The sequence below is a fragment of the Grampus griseus genome (assembly GCF_964374135.1).
Source record: "Grampus griseus genome assembly, chromosome: 16".
Lineage (NCBI taxonomy): Eukaryota > Metazoa > Chordata > Mammalia > Artiodactyla > Delphinidae > Grampus > Grampus griseus.
In genome coordinates this window covers 31,269,681-31,295,421 of record NC_139010.1, presented here as the reverse complement: position 1 = coordinate 31,295,421, position 25,741 = coordinate 31,269,681, and the positions used below count along the sequence as shown (strand labels likewise).

At 55.2% G+C, this 25,741-nt stretch overlaps 1 protein-coding gene across 1 annotated transcript in view; it reads left to right on the top strand.

Annotated features, from left to right (window-relative positions):
- DLG5 (discs large MAGUK scaffold protein 5) overlaps window positions 1-25,741 on the top strand; it is a gene marked incomplete at its 5' end in the record, with an annotated part of 120,736 nt that overhangs the window by 80,381 nt on the left and 14,614 nt on the right. The window contains 18 exon segments of the mRNA XM_082673425.1: window positions 731-1,043; window positions 4,930-5,114; window positions 6,792-6,917; window positions 9,298-9,430; window positions 9,902-10,029; window positions 11,028-11,203; window positions 11,541-11,644; window positions 13,297-13,389; window positions 14,759-15,778; window positions 16,600-16,723; window positions 17,048-17,192; window positions 18,494-18,606; window positions 19,247-19,336; window positions 19,587-19,737; window positions 22,674-22,836; window positions 22,955-23,088; window positions 23,781-23,927; window positions 25,325-25,508. Of these exon segments, the coding sequence (XP_082529551.1) occupies window positions 731-1,043; window positions 4,930-5,114; window positions 6,792-6,917; window positions 9,298-9,430; window positions 9,902-10,029; window positions 11,028-11,203; window positions 11,541-11,644; window positions 13,297-13,389; window positions 14,759-15,778; window positions 16,600-16,723; window positions 17,048-17,192; window positions 18,494-18,606; window positions 19,247-19,336; window positions 19,587-19,737; window positions 22,674-22,836; window positions 22,955-23,088; window positions 23,781-23,927; window positions 25,325-25,508 (3,529 nt within the window).

The following is a 25,741-nucleotide window of genomic DNA, read 5'->3' as shown; positions in this document are numbered from 1 at the left end:
TTTATATGAAAAGCGTTCTCTGGCTTTAAAAGGGTTTGGGAATTGCCGGGTTGCACACAAACAGGTGTCTGTGCTGCAGGACTTCTCAGAACCTTTACTCCGATACTGAGCGCTAGAATCTCCCAAGAGGGAACAGAATGCAGTGTTTTTCCCAAACGTCAGTCATCAGAGAGCACACTTTTTTTAAATGGAGCTCTGTGCAGGATTGGTTTCTAAGGAACCCACACTCAGAAATGCTGCTCTAGAGCTGCAGGCTGTAATTTGCAGGGCCGCCTGCATGGCAGGTGCTTCCTGGCCTGGAAGGACCGAGCGGTGCTCTCACGCTAACCTGGAGGCGTTGGGCCAGGCACCTGTGTCTCGAGGCCTTATCCCCTGTATCTGTAAAATGAGGTGCTCAGACTCAACAATTGTTCAGGCCACTTTTGTCTTTCATAGGCTGTGATTCTAGCTTTGTTTTGTTCTTATTTTTAAAGGTAACGTAGCCTGACTGTGGAAGAAATAACACTGTTATTTCCAGTAGAGCAGAGGGCATGAAATTCTCAGTCCATCTTCCAGTATTTGTAAAAGGCTGAGAAAAATTCCCGGTCCAGGGGTCCTGGTCCTTCATCACTTTTCTCCCTTGGGGGTGTGGAGAATGACCGCGTTCAAAACTTCACGCTCGACTGTCCGGCGCGGCAGAGCTGGCTGGGCAGGTCCCCACGCCCTCGTCCTGGCTGCCTCTCTCCGCCAGGTTCGAGGCCATCCACCACGAGCTGAACAAGGCCACGGCCCAGAACAAGGACCTGCAGTGGGAGATGGAGCTGCTGCAGTCGGAGCTGACGGAGTTGAGGACCACACAGGCGAAAACCGCCAAAGAGTCAGAGAAGTACAAGGAGGAGCGGGATGCGGTGTACAGCGAGTACAAGCTCATCATGAGCGAGCGCGACCAGGTCATCTCCGAGCTGGACAAGCTGCAGACCGAGGTGGAGCTGGCCGAGTCCAAGCTCAAGAGCAGCACGTCTGAGAAGCAGGCGGCCAGCGAGGAGATGGAGGCGCTGCGACAGGTAGGAAGGTGGCGAGGGAAAGAGGGCTGTGACGCCCAGGTGTCCAGAGGAGCAGGGAGCAGCCTTCAGCCTGCTGCTGCCTGGGCTATTGGATGCCTCCTGGGTAACTGCTGAGCTCACACTCGGTGCACAGCTCTATTCGGGCTGCAGGGGACACAGGTGAGGTTCAGCTGTGGTCCTGGGTGTCCAGAGCTGACGGCTGATGTGATGGTAGATCAGTCTTTTGCTGGAAGTCAGCTCAAGGGCTTGCTCCTTAAGAAGCAAGATCCCAGGGCCACGTTCCCAAAGCCATAGGTACCTTTGGCCTTGTGAGTCCAGAAGGGCACACTCAGTGTTCCTTCACCCCAACATCTGAGGAGTCTGCTCTTTAGAGGGGTGGTCTGGGCTCCTGGGAAGCTGTTCTACTAGGTTGAGCCCAGTACTCTTCTCAAGCCTTGCTCCCTGCGGGGGGGCATGCCTCCAGGGTCAGGGGAGTGGCGCTCAGCAGCATCGGAATTGAGGCACTGAGCTTGACTCCCGAGTGATCAGTGGGGATTCTCTGCATCTTTCCTACCTGACCAGCCAGGCCTCATCAGTGACGCTGCTTACCCCCAAGACCAGGTGCGCCCTGCTGGGGCTTGGACAGGCCTGTGGACTCCCCTCTTTGAGACTGCCTTCCCATTCGGTTAGTTTGTGTGTGGCTCTGTTTCGAGCTGCTGAACTTGATCAGAGCAGACTTTCTTCCCGTCGGAATAGTTCTCTGTTCATACCTCTCCGTTCTACTTGGTGCAGGTCAGTTAGAATGAAGGCTTTAAAACTGGCCTGTGAGAAGTGAAAAGCAAGGTGTTAAAGGTCTGGCAGCTTAGTAAGGGACGGTGTGTGTGTGGATTGTTGAAGCTAGGGCCCTCTGGACCGAGCATGAGGCAGGGCTGATGCCCGAGGGGCGGCCAGGGCCTCGTGGGCCTCTCTGCGGACTGTGATGCTGCCTGATGCCCAGGCCGTGCTGGGGACTGTGTTTGGAGTGTGGACCTCCTCAGCCATGTGACCTCTTACCTCTCCTAGCTCTCTGGGCCTCAGTCTCCTTACCTACAAACTGGAAATGATGACAGCATCTGCTTCACAGTGTGGTCATGATGATCAGATGGTTTAACATTGAAAACACACTTAGGATAATATCTGCATAAAGTAGGAATGATTTGAGTCTTTATTATTAGGATTATTTTTATGCCCATCTGAACCTTACTACCCTGTTAGGATTAGGGTGCATCCTATAAGATTGTTTTCATAGGCAAAAATGGGCCAAACAGCAATAATTTCATACGAAGGGAGTGAGACTTCTCCAGACCATCAAGGTGAAAGCCATTGTGAAAAGGAATATTTTCTTTGATGCAATTTTTAAGAGACTGGAATGAAGAAATTCTTAATGAGCAAATATAATGCGTTAGGACTTGGTAATTGCCCTGGAGAAAATGTCACCTCACGTTCACATTCTGGTTTGAGAGCTTAATTGTTGGGGAAAATGTTGATACCAAATAACGAAAACAAAATGATGAAGAATAAAACATTAAAAATGCCTGAGTCGGTCAGTAAGCTAAAAAGTCGAGGACAGTGTGTTAAACCCGTAGAAGGTGGTGAGCCTGTGATAGGCCAGCAGCCCCCTGGAGGGGGCTGAGATGATGGATGCCCCCCAGGGAGCAAGGGGGGCAAAGAGCAGTTGTGCTCTTTGTAGGAATGTGGAAGCACAGAGGAGGAGGAAGACCCCCGACTGCCCCGTGGTGCCAGATCTGGTGGCCTGTGTCACCCCCCTCATGTGACATGTGTGCCTCCCGCCTGGAGCCCGGTTCCCGGGCCTCGGCAGGAGTGCCCTGGCAGCGTGTGAAGTCTGCCTGTCAGCTGAGGCAGGAGTCTTCTCTGGGCACCCATCCCAGTCAGCAGGCAAGAGAGGACAGCCCCAGCCCCCCACCCCTGCAGCTTCCAGAACTGAAACCCTCGGCTCCTTCTTTTTTTTTTTTTTTCCCCCAATTTTTTATTTCTAGAGGAAACTCTACCAACATCAAACCACCTCTGGCCAATATCATCTGCTGATATCATCAGCAAATCGTACTAATATAATTCCTGAATTCCAAGATGTACTTTCTCCGCTAATGCACACACATTTCAACATTTCTGAAACCGGTTGATACCTTCTATCTGACGGGTACATTCCATGTGGTCGCTCTTTTTCCTTTTTTTCCTCGGCTCCTTCTTGAGTTTGTCTGGCTTCTGGGGCACGACCACTCCCCGCCTGGCCGGAGTAGGCCAGGCCTGTGACCTGGGCCATCCTGGCTCTGAGGTGTGGGCAGGAGGGTCTGATCTCCCCGTGGCCTGCGAGACCCCTGGGGATTGATCCCGCCCCTCTCCAGCAGCCACTTCTTGGTGGTGGTGGCGGGGGGGGGGGAGGGGTTGGCTGAGGTGGTCCTTCAGCCAGGCTAGCTTCCTGGTCTCAGAACTGTCCTCGTTCCGCTCAGCCGGGGCGGTGGTTCTTTTTCCCTCTGACCCGTGGTGGCTTCCTACACTGTCCTCCCTTCTCTCTGTACCTCGCTCTTTATTTACCCTCTTTTCTCTGCCACTGCCCTCCCTCTCCCTGCTTCTCCAGAGTGGGTTGTGCAAAGAGGGGGCAGTCGGGGGGGCCTGTCAGGGTCTTTGCCTCACTCTGGACACCAGGTCAGCTCTGACCCCTCTCTTCCCTGCTTCCCACCTTTCCAAGTGGGCACATCTAGGGGCTTCCTTCACAAGGGCCGGTGTCCAGACTCTGACCACGGGCAGGCCAAGTCCACTGAAGGTTCGCCGGCGTCAGGAGGACGTGGTTACCGTCCGGGGCGGCTGGTCCCCCACAGGGAAGCTGTGGGGCGCTGCTGCGTGTCACGGAGGTCCTTCCAGATACCAGGTCGCTTCCCAAGACAGACCCTCTGACAGAGCCGCTGTCCCCTAGAAAGCCCAGCTTGGTCACTTGGACGGGCCGGTCTTTCTGCTGCCCCTGAATGCACTTGTATCTCCTATGCCCAGTCCTGCTTGGGGAGCTGAATTTGCTAGAAAGTGGGGGAGCTCTGTGCGAGGGAGGAAGTACTGCGAGAGGTGGAGGCTGAGCAGAGGCGCGTTCTCGTGTTGCCTGTATTTTGCTTCTTCAGGAAGCCTTTGAGCCGGACCAGGAATTACTCTTGCAGTAGATGCTCACTTTGTCATTTGTCACATTCTTCATTTTTCTGAGGATTATAGAGGCACAGAGGGAGCTTTCTGTATGAATGCTTCAAAGAGTTTGATTTGAAATTTTAATGGAGCGTGTAACGCTTTGGGGGGTGTCCAGGTGCAAATCCTTTAGATCTCAGCTTTTTAAAGGAACTGAAACACATAGGACTTCACCAGCAAACGTAGTGGTGTGTTTTCAGATTGAGAAATAACTCCATATGCTGGAGTGTAAAAACTGTATTGTAGACGCAGCGGGTGGGGAGCATGGTGACCAGTGCTGCACCCTTCACTGCAGTGGGGCCTCATGTCACGTTTGTCACGAGAGCTCTTTAGGGAGAGGTAGTGGGCTCTCGGCAAAACGTATACCACGTGAGTGGCAGGGCAGGGTCTGGCAGGAGCCCTCCAGGGGCATTCCACCTGGGCCCCTGGTCCTGGCTCTGTGTGGCGCTGTGAGAGTTTGGGCGGACCCTAATATAGCATCGCTAGGGGTCTGAACGTGGCTGTGGAACACGTAGTCATGGGGGGCGGGGGCCGGTGTCGGAACGGGCTCTGGCTGAGACCCTAGTGTTTCCCTCCCTCCAGCTCCCGAGAGTCCAGCCCCAGCTCCTATACCAGTCGGAGGGCACTTCTGGGCCAGAAGGCCTGGTAACCTTCCCCTCTGCCTGCCCCTCACCCCCGCCAGATCAAAGACACGGTGACAATGGACGTGGGGAGAGCCAACAAGGAGGCTGAAATCCTTCGAAAGCAGTGCAAGGCTCTGTGCCAGGAGCTGAAGGAAGCCCTCCAGGAGGCGGATGTGGCCAAGTGCCGGCGGGACTGGGCCTTCCAGGAGCGGGACAAGATCGTGGCGGAGCGGGACAGCATCCGGTATGGGGCGCCCCGGGGCCACATGGGCTCGGCTCTCCCCGTGGTGCCCTGGGTCTGTGGGAGGGTCGGAGTCATAACCACTTCCTTCCAGGTAAGGTGGGCGTGACGTGGGTCGTCCCTCCTCACCCTAGGTGATGCCCCAGCCTCGCCTCATAGTGAGAATTTTAGCATTTTCCATCATGTCTCGACTTCTCATTTCCCTTCACCCTAGAAGTCCGAGCACATGCTGTGTCCACAGCATGGACCCCCGTGAAGTGGTATGAGGCCAGGCTTTTTTCTTAGGGGGTTTCTGTTGCAACTGACATTTCAAAAATGTGTTCTTTCAGCCAGTATTCATTGGTCACCTACCGTGTGCCAGGATCTTAGGTCCCTTGAGCAAGGAGACCCTGGGAGAGAAACAACCTTTGAGGCTCCTGGGCACGTGTGATGCCCGTGAGGGGCCGGCACCGCGGGGGCTACAGGCAGCTTCGTGGGACAGGGTGGTCGGGGGGAGGGAGGTGCGTGAACAGTGAATTCGTGGGGGCATGAAGGGAACTGGGGGATGGGTAGGGAGGTCTCCCCAGAAAGCATGGCGTTCATGCTAGAACTAAAGCTCGAGTGGCACTTTTCCAGGTGGAGAAGGGGGGATAGGTGTAGCAGCCTGAGGGACCATAATGAACAAAGGTGTATGGTGAGCTCAGGGCAGAGCTGGGACTGGTTGTGGCATGAGTGGGGTGCGCACTTGGTGAGTCACAGGAGAAGCGGCTGGCAGGGCTCCTGAGGGCAGGTGGTGAGGGCCTGTGAAGGGGAGCCCTGGAGTGTAGACTTGGCCCTTGGCCTGGAATAAAGCCAGGAGAGGCCCTGCTGGTGGTGGTGGTGGTGATGATGATGATGATGGCGATAAGTGAGGACTTGGTCATTGAGAGTTTCTGCAAGATCCCTTGTGGTTGTTTGGAGAGACTGATGTCCACCTGGGCTGGTCAGGAGATGAAGGTTCCGGATTGGAGGAGGTTTGGGGCCATGGAGAAGTGGGGACCAGCCCTCAGGGTCCATCGAGTGGCAGGGTGCCGTTCTGCCGGTGGCACAGAGCACAGCACAGACTCTCCTGCTACCTGGTCACCTGTCCCCACCACCTCTCTGAGTGACTGAGCTGATCCTGGGAGCCCAGAGGCCACACGTCTGTTAGTAGAGAGCTGTTAAGCCTGCACCCCACCTGCACAGGGCTCCGGGCTGCAGAGATGCCTAGGACATGATTTCTGTCCAAGTGGGGGCTCAGTCTAGTTGTGGGGTGGAGGGCATCTCTAGAAAAGCCTGCATGTGGGTAGTGGTGCAGTGTCTGGTCGGTGCTGGGGCACAGGGGCTTGCCAGGTGGGCTGTGCGGGTGGGAGCGTGGTCGTTGACCCCAGACACACTGAGGCTGAACCTGTGGGATGAACACTGTACGTTCAGAAGCGGATGCTCGTTGCCTGGTAACCGTGGGGGTGTCTCCTCTGCCAGGTCCCCAGTGTCCTCTCTGTCCCTGTGTGGGATTGGCCTGGGTGGCCTTGCCTCCAAACTCTCAAGCGCTCCATCTGTGCATCTGGGAGTGAGGCAAGCACCTGGGGTGTTCGGGAGCATGGGCTGCAGGCCTCACTGCAAGCCGTGAGTCCTCTGTCCCCTGCCCCTCACAGTGACCTAGCCCTCTGCCCCCTCTGCCAGGACGCTCTGTGACAACCTGAGGCGGGAGCGGGACCGGGCGGTGAGCGAACTGGCTGAGGCCCTGCGCAGCCTGGATGACACTCGCAAACAGAAGAACGACGTCAGCCGGGAGCTGAAGGAGCTCAAGTACGCTGGGGTGGGCGCCTGCTGGGAGAGCTGGCGCCCGGGAGCGTGGTGTCCGCTTCCGTCAGGTCAGGGCAGCCCCATGAGCAGGGCCTGCAGTCTGTCCCTTCACTCTGCCTTACTCGGTCAGTCCGTAAAATGTGTCCGAGTGTGGCCTCTCTGTTGAGAGTTAATTAGAAATCCTTAGATCAGCACAGAGTGTGGCAGCGGCCCTTTGGTGAGCGAGTCGGGGTGGGCAGGCACTGCGTGCCAAGGCTCATCGGAAGGAAGGTCCCTGCCCCGGGCGGTCCACTGGGGGACAGGTAGGCATGTGTCGTCCATTCATTCCCTCCCTCCCTCCCTCCCTCATTCATTCGGCAACTCCACAAGGATTTGCCAGGTGCCTGCTGCGTGGGGGCCAGGCCCCGGGGGAGGCACAAGCCGCCGGGTCCCTGCCCTGTGGGGCTCATAATACACGGAGACAGACCAAAGGCAGGGCCATCCGAGAGACCAGCACGCAGTCGAACAGAATGATGACAGGTTCTGATGCAGCATTTTTGAAGGCGGTTGTGACTACCGCTCAGCGGTCTGTGCTGTTTGGGGTGTCAGACAGCGTCCCCTCAGTTACAGCGCTGCTCCCAGGGGTGTTACTTCAGACTTGGTGGCCCCTAGCAGTGTACTGAAAATACAGGGATCCAAGCTGAAGAAGAGAAATCGGCAGATGCCAATTGGCAGTGCAGTCCAGAGCCAGACCGGGTAGTTGAGAAGCAGCGGCCGTCTGCTTGCTCGTGAGGCTTCCTGAACCGATAGGGTGGTTGGAAGCTGGTGAGCGTGCAAGCCTCGCACACTCGGGGGACGCCTTCCGGAAGTGGGTGGCAGCTTCCCCTTCTTCCCCGTTCAACAGAACCTCCTAACGTAAGGCAAAGAGCTTCATTGACTCCGTGAAAACCCAGAAGCCCTGGGGCTTGAGCACTCTAAGAAAATCCCGGGGGTTAAGCGGCAGAGGGACAGCTTCTCTCCAGGCACCCAGTTAGGGTCTGGCAGGTGGTGGAATCAAATTAAGGCAAAGCCTGGCGCCTTGGGGGCTTGAGCACGGGAGGAGGTTTTGCACATTAATTGAGCTGGAGTTGCCTGGAACTTCTAAGAAATGTCAAGTTCCGTTTGTTTGTTCATTCAGCATGTTTGTATTTGCACCTTCTCTGAGCTAAGTTCTCTAACCAGTGGGATGCAGGGGAGGGAGTCCTTGCCGCTGCCCAGGAAGCCCCCCGTCTGCAGAAGCAACAGATGTATGTGCCTAGTGGGTGAGAGGTGAGCCGCGTGCGGTGAGCATGAAGTGCAGGGCTGCTTCTCTGTCGGGGAAGAAAGCTTGGAGAAGGACTACCCGTGGGCTGCGTGGCCTCCTAGAGCTGGCCACACATTCTTGAGCACGGTTCAGGCAAAGGTGTGGACATGGGAGCGCGTCCAGTCGAGCAGGAAACAACAGTAGTGAGGGGTGTGGCAGGAACCCACTGGGCAGTGCTGAGGAATTGGAGAGGTCATCTGGGCCCAGGTTCTAGGAAGAAGGATGTTACTGGGGCATGTTAACAGGTTTCTGAGTCTTTTTTCGTCTTCCTCACTGGGTCTTTCTGAGAACTAAAGCTTTTTATTTTGATCGAATCCGATTTGCTGATTTTTATTTTTTTACTTTTAATGGATTGTGTTATGTCTAAGAACCCTTAATCCAGTCCTAGATCTCAAAGATTTTTCTCCTATACTTGCCTTCTAGAAGTTTTTTAGTTTTATATTTAAATCTGTGATAGGTCTTGTGTTAATTTTTATATAAGGTATGGGGTTTAGGTTGAGAGTCTGTTGCCAGGATGTCCTCTTGCTCCAGCATCATTCGTTGAAGACCATCCTTCCTCTACTGAACCACTTCTGCACCTTTTGTACTTTGTGGGGCTATTCTGGGTCCTCTGCTCTGTTCCGTTGATCCATGTGTCTGTCTTCCTGGCAGTTCCAGATGGTCCTGATTTCTGTAGCCGTATAATAAGTCTTGAAATCAAGTAGAATGATTCCTCCCATTTTATTCTTCATTTTCAAAAGGGGTTTCGCTGTTCTAATTCCTTTGCCTTTCTGTGTATATTTTAGAATAGTCTTATCCCTGTCTACAGAAAGTCTTGCTGGCATTTCTGTAAGAATTGCATTAAACCCCTAGATAAATTAGGGGCAATTTTCTGAGACTTAAAAAAAACAAAAACAAAAAAACTATGAAAACTCACTGGTACCCAAGAAGCCTTGGGTTTATGAGGCAGCTGGTGTGAAGTATGAGGGGGGAGGGGAATGGTCCACCTCATTTCCGAGTGGACTTTGGTGGGATGCTTTGCCTCCCAGAGGGCCGTTGCCATGGCTCTCTCTTTGTTCACAGGGAGCAGATGGAATCCCAGTTGGAAAAGGAGGCCCGGTTCCGGCAGCTGATGGCCCATAGCTCCCACGACTCGGCCATTGACACAGACTCCATGGAGTGGGAAACAGAAGTCGTGGAGTTTGAAAGGGAGACGGTAAACCGCCCTTGTGTCTTCTCTTCCCAGCTCTCCTCAACGTGACGGCTTTGGATGGGGGAGGGAAAGGATGGCCCTCTTGCAGGGCCCCCAACTTCATAGCTGCTAGTTGGGAGGTCAGCTTTTTCTCCCAGGGTGTGGATGCATCCTTTCCCTGCACTTGTCCAAGCCCCATGCAGTAGCAGCTTGGTCTCCTGTGTTACCCGGCGGATGCTTGCAGTGCATGGAAAGCAGAGGCAAGAGCAGAGCGCCAGGGGGCTGAGAGAGAGAGAGAGAGAGAGAGAGAGTGTGTGTTTCCAGTGGTGGAAAGGGGATCACAGCCGCTCAGAGGTTTTATCTTGGGGACCACGTGTCCCGTCGGGGTGAAGGGACAGCACCCGCCTCGGAGTGAGTGTCTTGGGGGCGGGTGTAAGAGCCAAATGTTTCTCATCACTGCTGTAAAGTGAGCTGTTGCCACTCTTCTTTTGCCAGGAGGATATTGACTTGAAGGCACTTGGTTTCGATATGGCAGAGGGTGTGAATGAGCCTTGTTTGCCGGGGGACTGTGGCATATTTGTCACTAAAGTGGACAAAGGAAGCATCGCTGATGGCCGCTTACGGTGAGTGTAGTGGGCTCCAGGCTTTGGAGGGAAGGTGGCAGTTTCCCTCTGACCTAATGCAGAGGGCCTGGAGAGCCAGGTGGCGTTTAAATGAACGCATCCCAGGACCTGGGGGCCTCACAGAGGCTGTTGAGGCTTTCAGGCTTAACTGCTAACATTGTTCTTAAAGGCTGCTTGGACTCCGAATCGCCTCTGAATCTGATCTTTCTCCCATCACCAGGTGCTGCCTTTTGCTTCTCTGTGTAGTAAGGGGCTCAGGTGAAGTGTGTGAGAGTCTGGAATGTGCATTGCCTGCTCATCCCATGAAATAGTGATGATAATAATTAGCACCTACATAGTGCTTGGTATTTGCTAAGTTTAAGTACTTCATGTAATTCATTAATCTTTACAATCCCATGAGGTAGGTGCTTCTGTTGCCCCCATTTTACAAATGAGGGCACTGAGGCCCAGAGGGACTACGTCATGCCGCTAGTAAGTGGTAGAGCTAGGGTTTGAAACCAGGCTCCAACCCTTGCCAGCTTAACCACTCCACCTTCCTAGAAGAGGAAACCTTTCTCTTTTCTTTCTTTCTTTCTTTTTTTTTAAAAAATAAATTTATTTATTTGTTTGTTTTTATTTTTGGCTGTGCTGGGTCTTCGTTGCTGCGCGCGGGCTTTCTCTAGTTGCCGTGAGCGGGGGCTACTCTTCGTTGCGGAGCACGGGCTCTAGGCGCGCGGGCTTCAGCAGTTGTGGCACGTGGGCTCAGTAGTTGTGGCGCACGGGCTTAGTTGCTCCGCGGCATGTGGGATCTTCCCGGACCAGGGCTCGAACCCGTGTCCCCTGCATTGGCAGGCGGATTCGTAACCACCGTGTACCAGGGAAGCCCCGAGGAAACCTTTCTGAATGTGTTTGTGGGGTACCTGCTTTCTGGTGTTCTGCTCCCCGAATGGGAGCAACAGGGGCCGGCCCCCTGGTCCCAAGGCCTCCGCTGGCAGTGACCTGGCTGTCCCCCTCCTCAGGGTCAATGACTGGCTTTTGAGAATCAACGACGTGGACCTCATCAATAAGGACAAGAAGCAGGCCATGAAGGCGCTCCTCAACGGGGAGGGGGCCATCAACATGGTCGTGCGTCGGAGGAAGTCCCTGGGCGGGAAGGTGGTCACACCGCTGCACATCAACCTGAGTGGGCATAAAGGTAGGGGCTGGGGAGGTGGGCAGGGCACCCTTTTCTCGTACAGAGAGATCGCATGTGTTTTCGGGCAGAACTAGGCGTTGATGTGGTTTCAGTGCAGCCCATGTGCTTCACGCTACGGGGCTGTCTGGGTCCTGGGTCTTGCTTGTCTCTGATTGTTTGATTCGCCAGACCAGACCTGACCCGGTCCCTGGGTGGTGTGACCTGGGCGGGGTGCTGGGATGGACAGGTTGCAGTCTGCCAACATCCTTTTTAAAAGTTTATCTCGTAAAGACAAGATGAGACAACCAGAGGGCCATGCAACCCGGGCAGGGGTTAACCGGGGACCTCTGGTTTGCAGACAGCGGCATCAGCCTGGAGAATGGAGTGTATGCTGCCGCCGTGGTGCCTGGAAGCCCGGCTGCCAAAGAGGGGTCCCTCGCCGTGGGAGACAGGATTGTGGCTGTAAGTCTCAGGGAACCCTTCCTCTGGTTCTAGACTCCCCATCTCCCAGTTCCCATCCTAAGGGCAACTACTTTTAACAGTTCATTGTGTTTTCTCCCCCAAACGTTCAAAACTTATATCTCCCACTTTTTTTTTCTTTTTTAAACTTAGATGTGATCATAGTATACTGTGCTGCTGCTAACCTTGCTTTCTGTTTTTAACAGCGTGCCTTGAGATTCTTCCAGATTCACATCTTTAGATCTGTCTCAGTCATTTCAGTAACTGCATGTTCCTTAGTGGCCTTTGGGCCGGTCTCCTGATGGACAGTCAGGACATTTTTTGCCATTGTAATAGTGCTTCATGGCCACTGCTGTGTCCCGCCACGGGATAGAGTCCCGGGTGGGGGAATTGCTGGATCAGAGGGCATAAGCATTCAACACGTGATGTGATGTCCCTCCTTGTGCTTCAGAGAAGTCCCACCTGCTGTGTTTGGGGGAGCTCATTACTTCACATCTTTGCCAGTGTTTTTCAGATTTGGGGGCGAGCTGGAGTTTGAAAGCAATATGGCCAATACGAAAAACTCTTAAGATGTGGGGAAGTTATAAAGAAAAACAAAACCAACCAAATTAATCTACCACCCCAAGATAATCACTCTGAATATATATATATTTTTAACTTTCAATTTTGAAATAATTATAGAAATAATTATAATTCAGTTATAATGTTAAACAATATTAAAAAGTGAAGTGGCAAAGATAGTACAGAAAGGTCCTACGTACCCATCATCCAGTTAACATCTAATGGTTACATCTTACGTAACTATGAAATCTGTTATCACATTTTAGGATAAAAAACAGGGCTGTCCACCACCACAAAGATCTCCCTCGTGTCACCCCTGTCTGTTGACCCCCGCAGTCCTAAGCATGCCCCCTCCCTGCCGTCATAAGCCCTGGCAGCTACTTTGTTCCCCAGCTCTGTAATTCTGTCGTTTGGAGGATATTGTATGAGTAGAGTCTAGTACTTGCCCGTTTGAGATGGCCTTTTCCACCTGGCTTCGTGCTGTGAGCTCCATCACGTGGTTGGATGTGCTGATGCTGTGGTCCTTCTCGAAGCCGGGTAGGACTCCATGGTATGGGTGCACCCCAGCCTCACCGTTCACCTATTGCACATACACTTTTAAAAAGCACTGGAACGTGTCTGAGAGGGGTGCGGACAGAGACTCAGGCGTGAGGGGCTGTAGGAGTCTTTGCGATGATACTTCATGTCACGTGGGTCCAGCCTCCCACATCATGATCTTGTTTTCAGTCTCCTCGCGCCCCTGGGGGGGCGTCCGTGTCTGTTTTCCTTTTTGCTCTTGAAGGAGTTCTGAGCCGTGGTCCAGCATCACGCAGCAGGAAGCGGCGGGTCCGGGATGTCCCTCTGGGACCCGTGGTGTTCTGGTCCCAGTCAGTCAAAGTCACTTCCCCAGAGTGCTTTCAAGGCTGTGTGTTTCATTTGCCTCAGAAGCCCCATAACTGGACTTTGAGGGCCTTAACTGGGGAGGGGCTTTCTCTCCTTTGCCAGCTCCAGACGGGGGCACCTTACAGAACAAGGCCCACTGTCCAGCGTGGGTCAGCAGCTAGGCAGAACCCCTATCCTGGTGGTGGGCCTGACGGGCTCTCTGTTGGCCCTAGATCAATGGCATTGCACTGGACAACAAGTCTCTGAATGAGTGTGAATCTCTGCTGCGGAGCTGCCAGGACTCCCTGACCCTCTCCCTCCTGAAGGTAAGGGCCCCCGCCCTTCACTGGCTCTGCTCTCGCCCTCTTTGGGGCAGGCAGAACCCCAGCTCCTTGTACGCAAGCCACTTCTCCACATCACTGGGATCCTTGGAAAAAAGGTCTTGATTTATAAGTGCAAGGTATGCGTGAACCCTGACTGGATCCTGGTTTCAAAACCAAAACCAAAACCAAAAACCCAGAAACAAAAAAACCTAGCTATGAAGGACATTTTGGAGGTGGGGGGTACATTTGGATCTGGACTGGATAATGAGATGATCTTAGGGAATTGTTACTTTTCCTGGGTATAATGATGGTATTGGGGTCATACAGGAGAATGGCCTTATTTGGGAGAAGTGCGTGCTAAAGCTGTTCGGGTGAAATGTCATATTTGTAACTTATTTTCGAATGATCTGCAGTATAAGTAGATACAGACAATTGGGCAAAATATTGTTGAATCTAAATGGGTTTAAGGGCGTTTATTGTACTTCTTATCAGCTTTTCTAAGAAGGTTGGAAAAAGGCTCATCTACTTCATTAAGAGATATTTTAAAAAATTATTTTAAAATTAATAGCCTTTTTGGGGAACAGATTTAGGTTTACAGAAAAGTTGAGTTAGTACAGAGTTCTCATATCTTCCGCTCTGTGATATCGATGAGCCAATATTAATACATTAGTATTAACTAAAGTCTGTAGTTAACGTGAGGATCCACTCTTGGGGTTGTACATTCTACGGGTTTAGACAAATGTATAATGACACGTATCCGCCGTTACAGTATCCTGCAGAGTGATTTCAGTGCCCTGAAGAGCCTCTGGGCTTCACCTGTTCATCCCTTCCTCCCCCTCAACCCCCGGCAAACGCTGATCTTTTGACTATCTCTGTAGTTTTGCCTTTTCCAGAACGTCATATAGCTGGACTCACATAGCATGCAGCCTTTTCAGATTGGCTTCTTTCACTTAGTCCTGTGCATTTAAGGTTCCTGCATGTCTTTTCATGGCTTGATAGGTTGTTTCTTTTTATCACTGAATAATATTCCATTGTCTAGGTGTACTGTAAGATGCCTTTAATAGTGAATTTTTTATATTTACATTTAATAATTTTAAAAAATAGGCAGGACACAGTGCAGGTGATTTCAGAAAATGCTCAAAGTCAAGGGAACTTTGTGTCTTTCCTGTGGGTTCCCAGTGGCCTGGCTGTGAGCAAGCGTCACCTGTTGGCGAGGTGTACATGCCTGCACGTCTGTCCATCTGTCCAACTTTGGGGTGTGTGTGGCCCATTCCTGACCATCGCTCTACCTCCAGGGGTGGTTTTTGGTGGCAGCTCCAGGTCGTGCGGTCTCACCGGCTCTCTTCCTCCCTCCTCTGCAACCCCTACTTAGGTGTTCCCTCAGAGCGCGTCGTGGAGCGGCCAGAACATCTTTGAAAACATCAAGGACTCTGATAAGATGCTGAGCTTCCGAGCCCACGGCCCGGAGGTCCAGGCTCAGAATAAACGGAATTTGATGCAGCACAACAACTCCACGCAGACGGACATCTTCTACGCCGACAGGCTGGAGGACAGGAAGGAGTCTGGCCCCCCAGGAGGCAGCAGCTCCTTCCTGCACAAGCCGTTCCCCGGGGGAACCTTCCCCGGCTCCCCCCAGGCCTGTCCCAGCGCCTCCGAGCGTAGCCTGAGCCCCTTCCGCTCGGACGCCTCGGGGGAGCGTGGCTCTGGGCCGGTGGACGTGCGTAGCCGGCGGCCACTGCTGCCCTTCGAGACTGAGGTGGGCCCCTGTGGGGAGGCAGAGGCCCGCCTGGACAAGGCAGAGCCCGAGAATGCCAACAGCGGCGGGACCTGGCCCAAGGCTGTGCTCAGCTCCGCGGCAGGACCCGAGAAGCTCTCCGTTTACAAGAAGCCAAAGCAAAGAAAGTCTATCTTTGACCCAAACACTTTCAAACGCCCCCAGACGCCCCCCAAAATAGACTACCTGCTCCCAGGCCCTGGGCCTGCTTACTCCCCCCTGCCCTCCAAGAGGGTGGGACCTCTGACGCCCCCAAAACCTCCCAGGAGGGGTGACTCTATTAAGTTCCAGCACAAACTGGAAACCAGTTCTGAGTCAGAGGCCACTCTAGTGGGCAGCTCCCCATCCACCAGCCCCCCGAGCGCCCTGCCCCCCGACATGGACCCCGGGGAGCCCATGCACGCCTCGCCCCCTCGCAAGGCCAGGGTCCGCATTGCTTCCAGCTACTACCCTGAAGGGGACGGGGACTCCTCCTACCTGCCGGCCAAGAAGTCCTGTGACGAGGACCTCACCTCCCAGAAGATGGACGAGCTGGGGCAGAAGCGCCGCCGGCCAAAGTCTGCTCCCAGCTTTCGGCCCAAGCTCGCTCCAGTAGTGATCTCTGCTCAGTTCCTGGAGGTAGAGCTCAGCCCTGGAGTGGGTCAGGGGGAGGTGGAGGTGGGGCGGGCCACACAGGGACCTGCGCCCGCCCGCACTGGCATCCCCCAGCTCAGGCTTAGCCCTGGCTCCTTTGCCTCTGCTCTCAGCACCTGCCCGGGAGAAGGGGAGGGGATGGCAGGTGAGTGCCCGCAGGAAGCAGTCTCCCTTTAGGAGATTAGAAAGCAGCCTGGGGTGTGCGTGATAGCGGTGATACGACGCCAAGAGGGCAACGCTTCCTTGGGTCTGGGGTTTGATTTGCTTATTGAGCCAGAAGCTTTTGAACTCGTATTGCAATAAACCCAAGTGGCAAGGACCCACCTCAAAGGATTTAGGGAGGCAAGATAGCACGTGTGAATCTGTTAGCCGGCAGCAGGACAGGCCGGCTTGTTTTTGTGGGTGCTGTGGTCATTTCCAGAAGGGAGAGATTGCTGTGAGCAGGAGAACAAATCCCTGCTACTTTCAGCAGACACGGAGCTTCACACGGCTGGGCAGGTTGTGTGGAGTTGCTGCATACGTGTGCCCGATGCACCCATGTGTTCCACCCTCTCTACACACAAAAGCTGTTTATTCGAAAGAACAGATTCTTGCTGTGTGGTTTTCTTCCAAAGTATTTTTGAAGGAAGTTCTTCTCTTCCAGATGTGTAAGGCAACGTGAATGAATAAACGAGTTAACGATCTCTCCCAAATGTCACGTCATGTGTCTGAGTGGGAGAAGCTAGGGCGTAAGGGATAGAAATCGCTTGCAAATGCCTGTGTGTTTCCCTGTTTCCAGCCACTGCCTCTTGCCTTTGGTTCTGCAGGAGCAGAAGAGCGTCCCGGCCAGTGGAGAGCTCTCCCCAGATCTCCAGGAGTGGTCCCCTTACTCGCCAGGGCATTCCAGCCGGCACAGCAACCCCCCCTTCTACCCCAGCAGGGCGTCTGTGGGTGAGCTGGCAGGGCAGGGCCGGGGAGGAGGGTCGATGCGGGCTCCCAGGGCCGCCCAGTCCCAGGGAGAGTGGAGACTGTCATTGCAGGGAGCTGCTGTGTGTCCTCAAAGATCTAGCCACTACTGACCTGTCTGGAGTGTTCAGTCTTCTATCAGTGACATTTTTTAGCTTTTCAGAGTGCTTTCTCCCCATAGCAGCCTGGGAAATGGGAAGCACTGAAGAGGGTTCTCCTGCCTTACAGGTGGAGCAGGGCCAGAAGCTTGCATAGATCTGGGGCTGGCTGGATGCTTTGGGGCCACTGTCTCACCCTGCCCATTTGCAGGCACTGTTCCCCGCAGTATGACCCCGAGCACCACTGTGAGCTCCGTCCTGAGGAACCCCATCTACACCGTGCGCAGCCACAGGGTCGGCCCTTGCAGCTCTCCGCCTGTCCCCAGAGAGGCTGGCCCCCAGGGTTTGCATCCCAGGTATGTGAAGCCACCTGTGCTTCCCTGTACCCCAGCCATCCAAGCCCACCTGGGCATAAGGCCACTGTGTATAGAGGGGTTCCCTTGCCTAGCTGGGAAGAGGCCGGGTAGAGCAGCGCTGGGGCCCCGGGGAAAGGAAACTTTAAGGTCGCTCTCTTTATTTACCAGCGTGGAGCTTGAAAAGGTATTTGTAGGACGATGGTAGAGAAGGCAGCTGATAGCTGAGCGCTCACATGCCAGGTACTGTCCTCAGACCTTTATAAGCGTCATCTCACTTGGTCACCAGAGCCACCCTACTATTACCGTCTCTGGTTGATAGATGAGGAACTGAGCCTTAAGAAAATGAATGGATTGGCTCAAGGTCACTCATTCATTCGATTACTTGACAGGTTTTAATAGAGCACAGACTACATGCCGTGGACTGCTATAGTTCTAGAGGGCTACAGTGAAAAATTAAGTAGACAGACTTCATCTCCTGTGGCATTTGTGTTCAAGTGGCCGGGGCCGAGGTGGGGAGTGGGGAACGACCAAAAAAGAGAACAGAGTGATACCAGATGGTGCTGAATGGCCCTAAAGACCCTAAAGTGTTGACAAGCTAGGCTGTGACTTGGAAGAGGGTGGCAAGTTATATTGGGCGGTGGAGAGGGCCCCGTGCAGGGGGATGCTGCCGTGACTAGAAGGCTGAGAAGAGGCCAGTTGTACGACTTGGGGAGGAGCCTCCAGGAAGGAGGGCTGTAGGTGCTGCAGCCCGGGCATCTGAGAATGGTGCAGTGGGCTCCAGGGAGAGAGTAGGGGAGCTTGGCAAAGAGACGGTGAGTCAGGAGGAAGGCCCACGTCATAGGGCACAAACCCAGAGTTTGGGTTTTATTTTGAGTACAGTGAAGACCCCTGGAAGGCCCTAAGCAGGCAAGAGATGTAGTCTCACAGCTAGAAGAGGTCATCGTCGGGCCTGAATGCGGGCCAGCCCGACGTGGGCAACGCGGGCTCCCCGCCCTCAGCTCTCCCGTTTCCAGGGACGGGCTCCTCTAGGGAGAGCCTCGGTGCCGTCCTGCCCCTCCGTGCCCGCCCAGGAGGCAGAGCCTCTGTGCGTCCCTGCAGAAAGCCCTCTGTCCCAGTGAGCTTGGTCCTGGCCTGGCGCTTGCAGGGCCCTCTGAGCGTGGCTGCAGGCAGTCGCCGTCCTCGGCCGACTGGGAGCCGCTTCTGGGCCTCCCTGAGCTGGCAGAGGGCCTCAGGGTGGCCAGCCACTTGTTATCCTGACCTGGTCCTTCTCCCGAGCCCCTCACTTGTCTGCTTTTCGACAGTGTCCAGCACCAGGGCCGCCTGAGCCTGGATCTGAGCCCCAGGGCCTGCAGCGACTGCTCTGAGATGAGAGCCTCCCACGGGTGCAACTCCCTGCCCTCCAGCGCCCGCCACGGTAACTGAGCCACTGGCGCCTTCTCGCCAGAGCAGGCAGCAGTCTTTCTTCATCTCTACCCGCATCCTCGTGCCCAGACCTCCTGGCGGCCCACACACACAGCCCCTCTCCCGAGGCCGGCTCCACGCTGCAGCCAGAGCCCTTTCCTGTGGCCTTCCTGCAGCTTCCCACGGTGGCCGTATAGTTGTTCTGGTGACCCCTGGCCCAGGAGCCTTGCTCCCTGACCCTGAGGTCATTCTGGGGGATGTCATGTTGCCGATCACTTACGGAAAACGCACCCCAGAGTCGAGGCTAGCAGTTGTCTCAAAGAGACTCTGGTGGAGCTGCTTCCGGCGTTGTGGACACAAGGCCGGCAGTCGCGCCTGTCGCGTGGGGTGCTGTCTCTGTTCGGGGCTGGAAGCGAGACTTGTGGGATGCTGTTCTGAAGCAGCCTAGCCCTGCACGGTTTATTCACGTACTGGGGCTAGGCCTCTGCTTTCCCTGACTGTTCCACGTTGAGACCCCCTTGGGGATAAATGGCAGGGCCCACTTTCATTCTGTCATAACCGTGTATGTTTCCTGACTGCTAGGATGGTGGTGAGGGAGTGAGGGGTGCTGTTTAATTGCAGGCCTAAAGTTTTGTCCCCTTGTGGAACCACAGGGTCTTCGAGCAACTTGCAGTTTAAGGCAGAACGCATTAAAATCCCATCAACGCCAAGATATCCGCGGTCTGTCATGGGCTCTGACAGAGGTGAGAACTTCTCAGTGGCCCTTCCCCGTGCTGACACCCTCCGTCCTCAGGGTGGGGTGTCTGGGCACTGCTCACAGTTCACTCCCGGTCTCAGCCATCAGTTATGCTGGCAGGGCCAGGACCCGGGCCCTGGCGGGAGATGCAGGGGGGAGTGTGAGGCACGAGGCACAAGGCACCCGCACGCATGGCCGTGCGTCCGGGCTGCGGGAGCGGAGGTGCAGGCCCGGCCCTCACCCACCCCTCTCGGCAGGCTCGCTGTCCCACTCGGAGTGCAGCACTCCCCCGCAGTCTCCTCTGAATGTCGAAGGCCTGTCCTCCTGTAGCCCATCCCAGACCTCAGCCGCCACATTGCCCAGGATTGCCGTCAACCCCGCGGCCCTCGGGGAGCGCAGAAAGGACAGGTGAGTGGGCACAGGGGAGGATGGCGCGCTGCTGTAGCGGGCCAGCGCTCGGCCGCGCCCTCGGCCCCGGGCGTGGTGCGGTTTGGGGAGTTCCGACAGAGTTGACCTCCGGCGAGGCTGCAGGCGTTTGGGTCGCCTAGCATCCCCTGGTGTCTTGCTCCAGGACGTCACGAGGAAGTCCTGTGGACACGTGATGCAGGAGGAGGGGCGCACGTGGATGGCCAGTTGGAGGAGCAGGGTGAGCTCCTTCCACTGAGTGCCCACGGGAGGAGGGGGGCTCCAGCACGTGATGCTGGGGACGACCTGACAGTGACCGTGATGGAGTGATGCCGTTCACTGCTCCCCAGGCCCTTGCTTAAGCACGTTCCACGTAATAAGTCGTGAAGTCCTCACATAACCCTGTGATCAGCGGCATCGTCATCGGCCCCATTTTAAAGATGAGGAAACTGAGGCCAGAAAGTTGGAGTGGTCTGTCTGTGGTCACATGGTTAGTGACTGGCCTATACTAATTAGAATCAGGACTCTTTTTTTTTTGAACTTTTGGCTGCACCACGCAACATGCGGGATCTTAGTTCCCCAACCAGGAATCAAACCCCTGCCCCCTGCAGTGGAAGAGTGGAGTCTTAACCACTGGACCACCAGGGAAGTCCCAGGACTCCTTCTTACCCTTTTCTTTTTGGCCCCAGAACACAGCTGTATCGCTTGCTCCCTCCCCCCGCCCCCCAAGCTTTTTATTGTGAGATAAAATACACATAGGAAGAGAGTGTGTGAAGCATACATGTACAGCTTAGCCGTTTATTGGTTCATTTTGAAATGCAGGCCGATCTCAGCTGTCAGTCCAGACGTGCCTCCTCTCAGGGCTGGTCCCTTCCTGCACAAGCTCTGCACGTTCCTCATCCACCTCCGGTGTTCTTCAGAGTGGGATTTACCAGATCGTATCTATCTATTTAAAGGGTTCTGTCTAGATCCTAGTGGGAGATTGGATTAAACTTGAACTTACCTGTATCTAATCACTTAGGATCTAGGACTAGAGCTACTCTCCTCCACTTACATCCAGAAAGCTGAGGACCCTTGTAGCTGCAAGCCATGGGAGAGACGCTGCTGGGTGGGCCCATAGTTAAGAAAATCTCATTTACGATCTGAACCTGTAAGACAGCACACCTGGCAAGTGTAAACTGGAGAACAGAGCGTACCCATAACCACCAAGGCGCCTGGGCCCCCAGGGGAGTCAGCACAGTTCGCGTGGACGTGTTCATGATGGCCTCACCTGCATCGTGCAGACAGGAGCACAAACTGGCCCTGGGGGTGTGAGGTTTTACCGAACCCCCAGCTCAGGTCACTGAGAGAACAAGACTTTCCCCCCACTGAAGGGGGCTCCTTAGAAGCAGAAGGGGCCTTATCACATGCGGTTCAGACATCCCCTTAGCTTTCTCCGCGGTGCACAGAGAACCGGTGTGTGTGTGTGAGCGAGTGTGTGCGTCAGTGTCGGTGATTCCTGCCTTCACAGCGCTTAGGTGACATAAATTTTAACGTGTGTGACCTGACTGAAGAATGGGTTACTTACTAAAAATAGTCCCTCTTTTGCTCAGTCTCAAGTTAACTATCGTTATAGAAAACTGGGAAAACTAGAAAAGTAGAAAGAAAAAAAGTCACATAATCTCATCAACCCGAGGTTCAGTTGCTGTTATTTCACCTTCTGAGGTGTGTGTGTATGTATATATACAGTTTAAATACATGCTTTATTTATGTTGTTTTACATACATAAACTTCCTCCTTAATGTTATGTTTTAAGCTGTTTGTAGTGTTAAGTATACTTTATGAACTTCTTTTACAAAGCAGCCTTATTGTTCTGACAAAACTCTTGTGCATATTATAAAAATTTTAAATCATTCGGGAGATTAAAAAGTAAGGATTCCCTCCCAAAGGGCCCCCCTCTGCCTGCCTGCCCTTCAGCACGTGGACCACCCCCCCACCCCCCCACCCCTCCCTGACATGTGCTCTGGAGGAGGGAGCCCTCGGGGGTGGCGCTCTGCTTGTCCCCTCCCCTGGCCTTTGGCTGCAGTCTTGTCCTGAGGAGGAGCTCGGGCAGCATGCAGCGGGGGTCCTGGCGGCTCGGGGTCACTTAACTGTCTGTCTGTCTGTCTGTCACGTTCCAGGCGTCTGTGGTTGTCTTCCTCCTCCGATCACCCCCGCTCTGCTTTCTAACCTTTTGCACCTTCCAGATGCCTCCACCACCACAGATCCCTCCTGAGACTGCCTGTGGCTGCCAGGCCCAGGTCCTCCTCCCTGAGGAGCGTGAGGTTGGCCCGACAGGAGGTCCCCACCCCAGCCCCCCCTGCGCCCCTTATCCCCCGCGGTGCGGTGGGCGGCTCCCCGGGGCCAGTGGGTGCATGGTGCCGCCTTGCTCCCAGCCTCCCCGCTCCCTTTTTAGTGCCTCCGGTTTGCAGCAGCTTAATCTCATGATCATTTTGCATCCTCCTGTGTCCTGGTAAATATAAAAACTGATATTTAATGTTGCCCCTTCTTGGGTGAATATCACCCCAGAAAGCAGTCCTTTTGCCCCAAGGGCGTCTTGAGACCCCATTGGAGGTTTGTACGTTGCACATTGTGAGGCCACTCCTCTCCTGTTAGGGAAACCTGCGTGCCTTTTCCCCGCGCATATCAGTGTTTATAGTTCACACAGACCCTTCTTGGTGTCTTTGGGACTGGGTGCTTCTGTGTCCATCCGCGGGTGGGGGGTGGTGTCTGTATTGCATGCGGTTGTGTATCACCGTCGTACAAAGGTGGACTTCATCGTGTTCCCATCCAGCCGTGTCATCATAGGAGCGTCTGTGCCCCCTGGCCCTTTCTGCGTAGTGATTGCATGCCTGACCTCAGATCTTCCCCAGACCTTTCCTTTGAGCCTGAGTCCCCAAAACTGTTGGCTCTCTTCCAAGGCCCTACGTGGAGGAGCCACGCCATGTGAAGCTGCAGAAGGGCTCGGAGCCGCTGGGCATCTCCATCGTGAGCGGGGAGAAGGGCGGTGTCTACGTCTCCAAGGTGACCGGGGGGAGCATCGCTCACCAGGCCGGCCTTGAGTACGGGGACCAGTTACTTGAGGTGAGCGGGAGCTGCCGTCCTCTCCCTCCTCTCCTCGCCTCTCCTCCCTTCCTGAGTCCCCAGGCCCTCCTCCACGCCCTCCTCTGCCATCACTGAGCCCGCTCCTGGTGTCTCCTAGTTCAATGGCATAAACCTGCGGAGCGCCACGGAGCAGCAGGCCCGGCTCATCATCGGGCAGCAGTGCGACACCATCACCATCCTGGCCCAGTACAACCCACACATGCACCAGCTGAGCGGCCACTCCCGGTCCAGGTGAGGCCCTGGCCTCCTAGGGGGCATGGGGGCCGCAGGAAGAGAGACGGGTGCGGCAGGTGCGTGGCTCGCTGTGGGGAGACCTACGTGCCAGCTGCAAGTTCTGGGGATTCTGCTGCCATGAGAGAGGAGTTGACCAGCCCTGGGTTTTGGAGAAGGGACATATGGAGGGATGGTTTTCCCTCCTGAAATAGGGTGTGGAAACGGGTGGCTGGGTCCCGCGTGCAGCAGGAAGCCCCGGCATGGGTATGTGGAGCAGGCAGGAGCTGCGGCCCCGGGCAGATGCTCCCACAGAGTGGTCTGGCCCCACTCCACGAGCAGACACTGGACACCTGCCCCCGTCTGCCTCTGTGCTGTGGGTGGCAGGACAGGTGAGGAAAGGGTGAGACGTGCCCCTGCCATGCAGCGCCTGTGAAGGGAAGGGCTGAAATGCACATGCAGAGGAAAAGAGAACAGTGAATTCACGGGTCGCCAGGCTGACCCCTTTGCAGAGGATCCCCGAGTTGAGGACAGGCAGATCCTGCAGCTGGGTGACCGAGTCCAGGCTCCTGAGGCGCCTGCTCTCCTCAGGGTTCGGGTCACAGAGCTGCGTGACCTGGTCCTTGTTCACGTCCCAGACCTGGTCGCCACCAGAGATGGGGTGGCTCCGGCCGGCTGCATGCTACTCCTCACTCTTCCTGTCCTGTCCCCAGCTCCCACCTGGACCCTGTCAGTCCCCACTCCACTCTCCAGGGCAGCAGTGCCACCACCCCGGAGCATCCCTCTGTCATTGACCCACTGATGGAGCAGGACGAGGGCCCTGGCACACCCCCGGCCAAGCAGAGCACCCCCGGCTCCAGGTCAGCAGATGCATGCCACAAGCCTTCCATCCGTGCACTTGGCTGAGCGGGGTGGGTCCGGGGGGCCATTGTTGGGGCCCAAGCACATCCTCTGGGGGACGTGGGTCCCAGCGCCGCCCTGCGCTGCAGACGGCACACCGGCTTGTCAGAATTTGGGGTGGGGAGCACGCCAGTCCTTTTTTCCTCCCTCCGTCCTGCCCTCTCTCCCTTTTTTTCTCTTCGTTTTCTCACTTGACTTATTCTTAGTTCTGCCTTTTTTCTTTCTCTCCTCCTTTTCTCACTCACTTGTTTTCTGGTTCTGTCCTTAGACAGAATCCCACGGTCATCCCCCAGCCAGGCCCCGGGCTCTGGCCATCAACAGCGGTGTTGCCCCCAAGGAGCTCTAGGTTTGAGGGTGGCAGACCAGTGTCCAGGCATGTGCAGCACGGCCGGAGTGCTGGGAGGGGCGCCAGGGGCCGCAATGGAACAGTCATGAGGAGCATGGCAGGGCAGTGACAGCTAAGTCACAGCTCATCACGGGATGAGCAGGGGTTAGCCGTGCAAAGGGCGGGCGTGAAGAGATGTCCGGAGGAGGGAGCGGCATTAGTGTGGGCAGGAGCTGGCGGGGAGGTGGGGGAGGGTCACACAGGCTGGGTCCTGAGGCAGTCACTCTTCAGTCTTGGACAGAGCCCTTTCTCGGGTTCGACTTTAATGAACTGTTCACAGAAGTTTGAGGCTGGAAGCTGGGACATCTTCAGGGCTTTCCTACTTGTGACCGTTCACTGTGCCCATTATGGCTACACTTACCTGCAGCAAAATTTTCGTCACCAGCTGGCTCCCCCGCTGAGGTCCTGCTCATTCGGTTCTGTTGCTGTCCCGTCTCCTTCACTCAGTTTGTTTGCCAGCCTTTCAGTGTCCCTGTGCTGTGAGTTCCTTGAGGCAAGGGGCCCTGCTTCTTGGTTTAGTGCCATCTGGGCCATAGAAGCTGCTCAGTAAACATTTGCTGGATGAGTTGTGCCCTGGCTGGTGAGCCTGGCTCTGCAGTTCTCTGCAGAAGAATAGAGTTAGGAAAACAAGTGCAGTCCAGGTGGGCAAGACATAGCCCATGGTGTGTGATGGACAGCTGGGCTGGAAAGCAGGGGTGTTGATGTCCACTCTGTTCCCAAGTGGCTTTGTGACCCGGGGTCACGTGTTCACCTCTACCAAACCTCAGCATCCTGCCTACAAACCTGGTCACTAGAACTAGAGGCTGTGTCGGCCCGCCTCCCGGCTCCTGTGGTTCTGAGAGCTCGTGAGACCGTGGCGGGGTTGGGGGGAGGGCAGCAGAAAACGGTTAGGGCGTCACCACTGTTTCATCTTTCTCATGTCTTCCTCCCTCCCTGTGCACAATTGAAGAGCTTCATTTTCCTCCCCATAAGGATGGTGGGAGATGCCACCAAGAAGACCCCAGAACCACGAGTTGTTTTCATCAAGAAGTCCCAGCTGGAGCTTGGCGTGCACTTATGTGGTGGGAACCTGCATGGGGTGTTCGTGGCCGAGGTGGAGGACGACAGTCCTGCCAAGGGCCCCGACGGCCTAGTGCCTGGGGACCTCGTCCTTGAGGTGAGTTCTGCGCCCTCTGAGCAGCAGCCGGGCTGCTCTCCGCCCGCACGTCGGGCTTGCCGCCGTCTCAGTTGGCACAGGAGGTGGAGGAGCACAGCCTCTGCTGGCGACCGCTGTGTGTGGGTGTTGGATGCTGCCCAGACCCCTACTGGGTAGATCATGGGGAAGCGGGCAGGGGGGCCCCGGCTTGGGCACTGGTGTCCGGAGGGGAGATGCTCTGCTGTTGTCAGTGG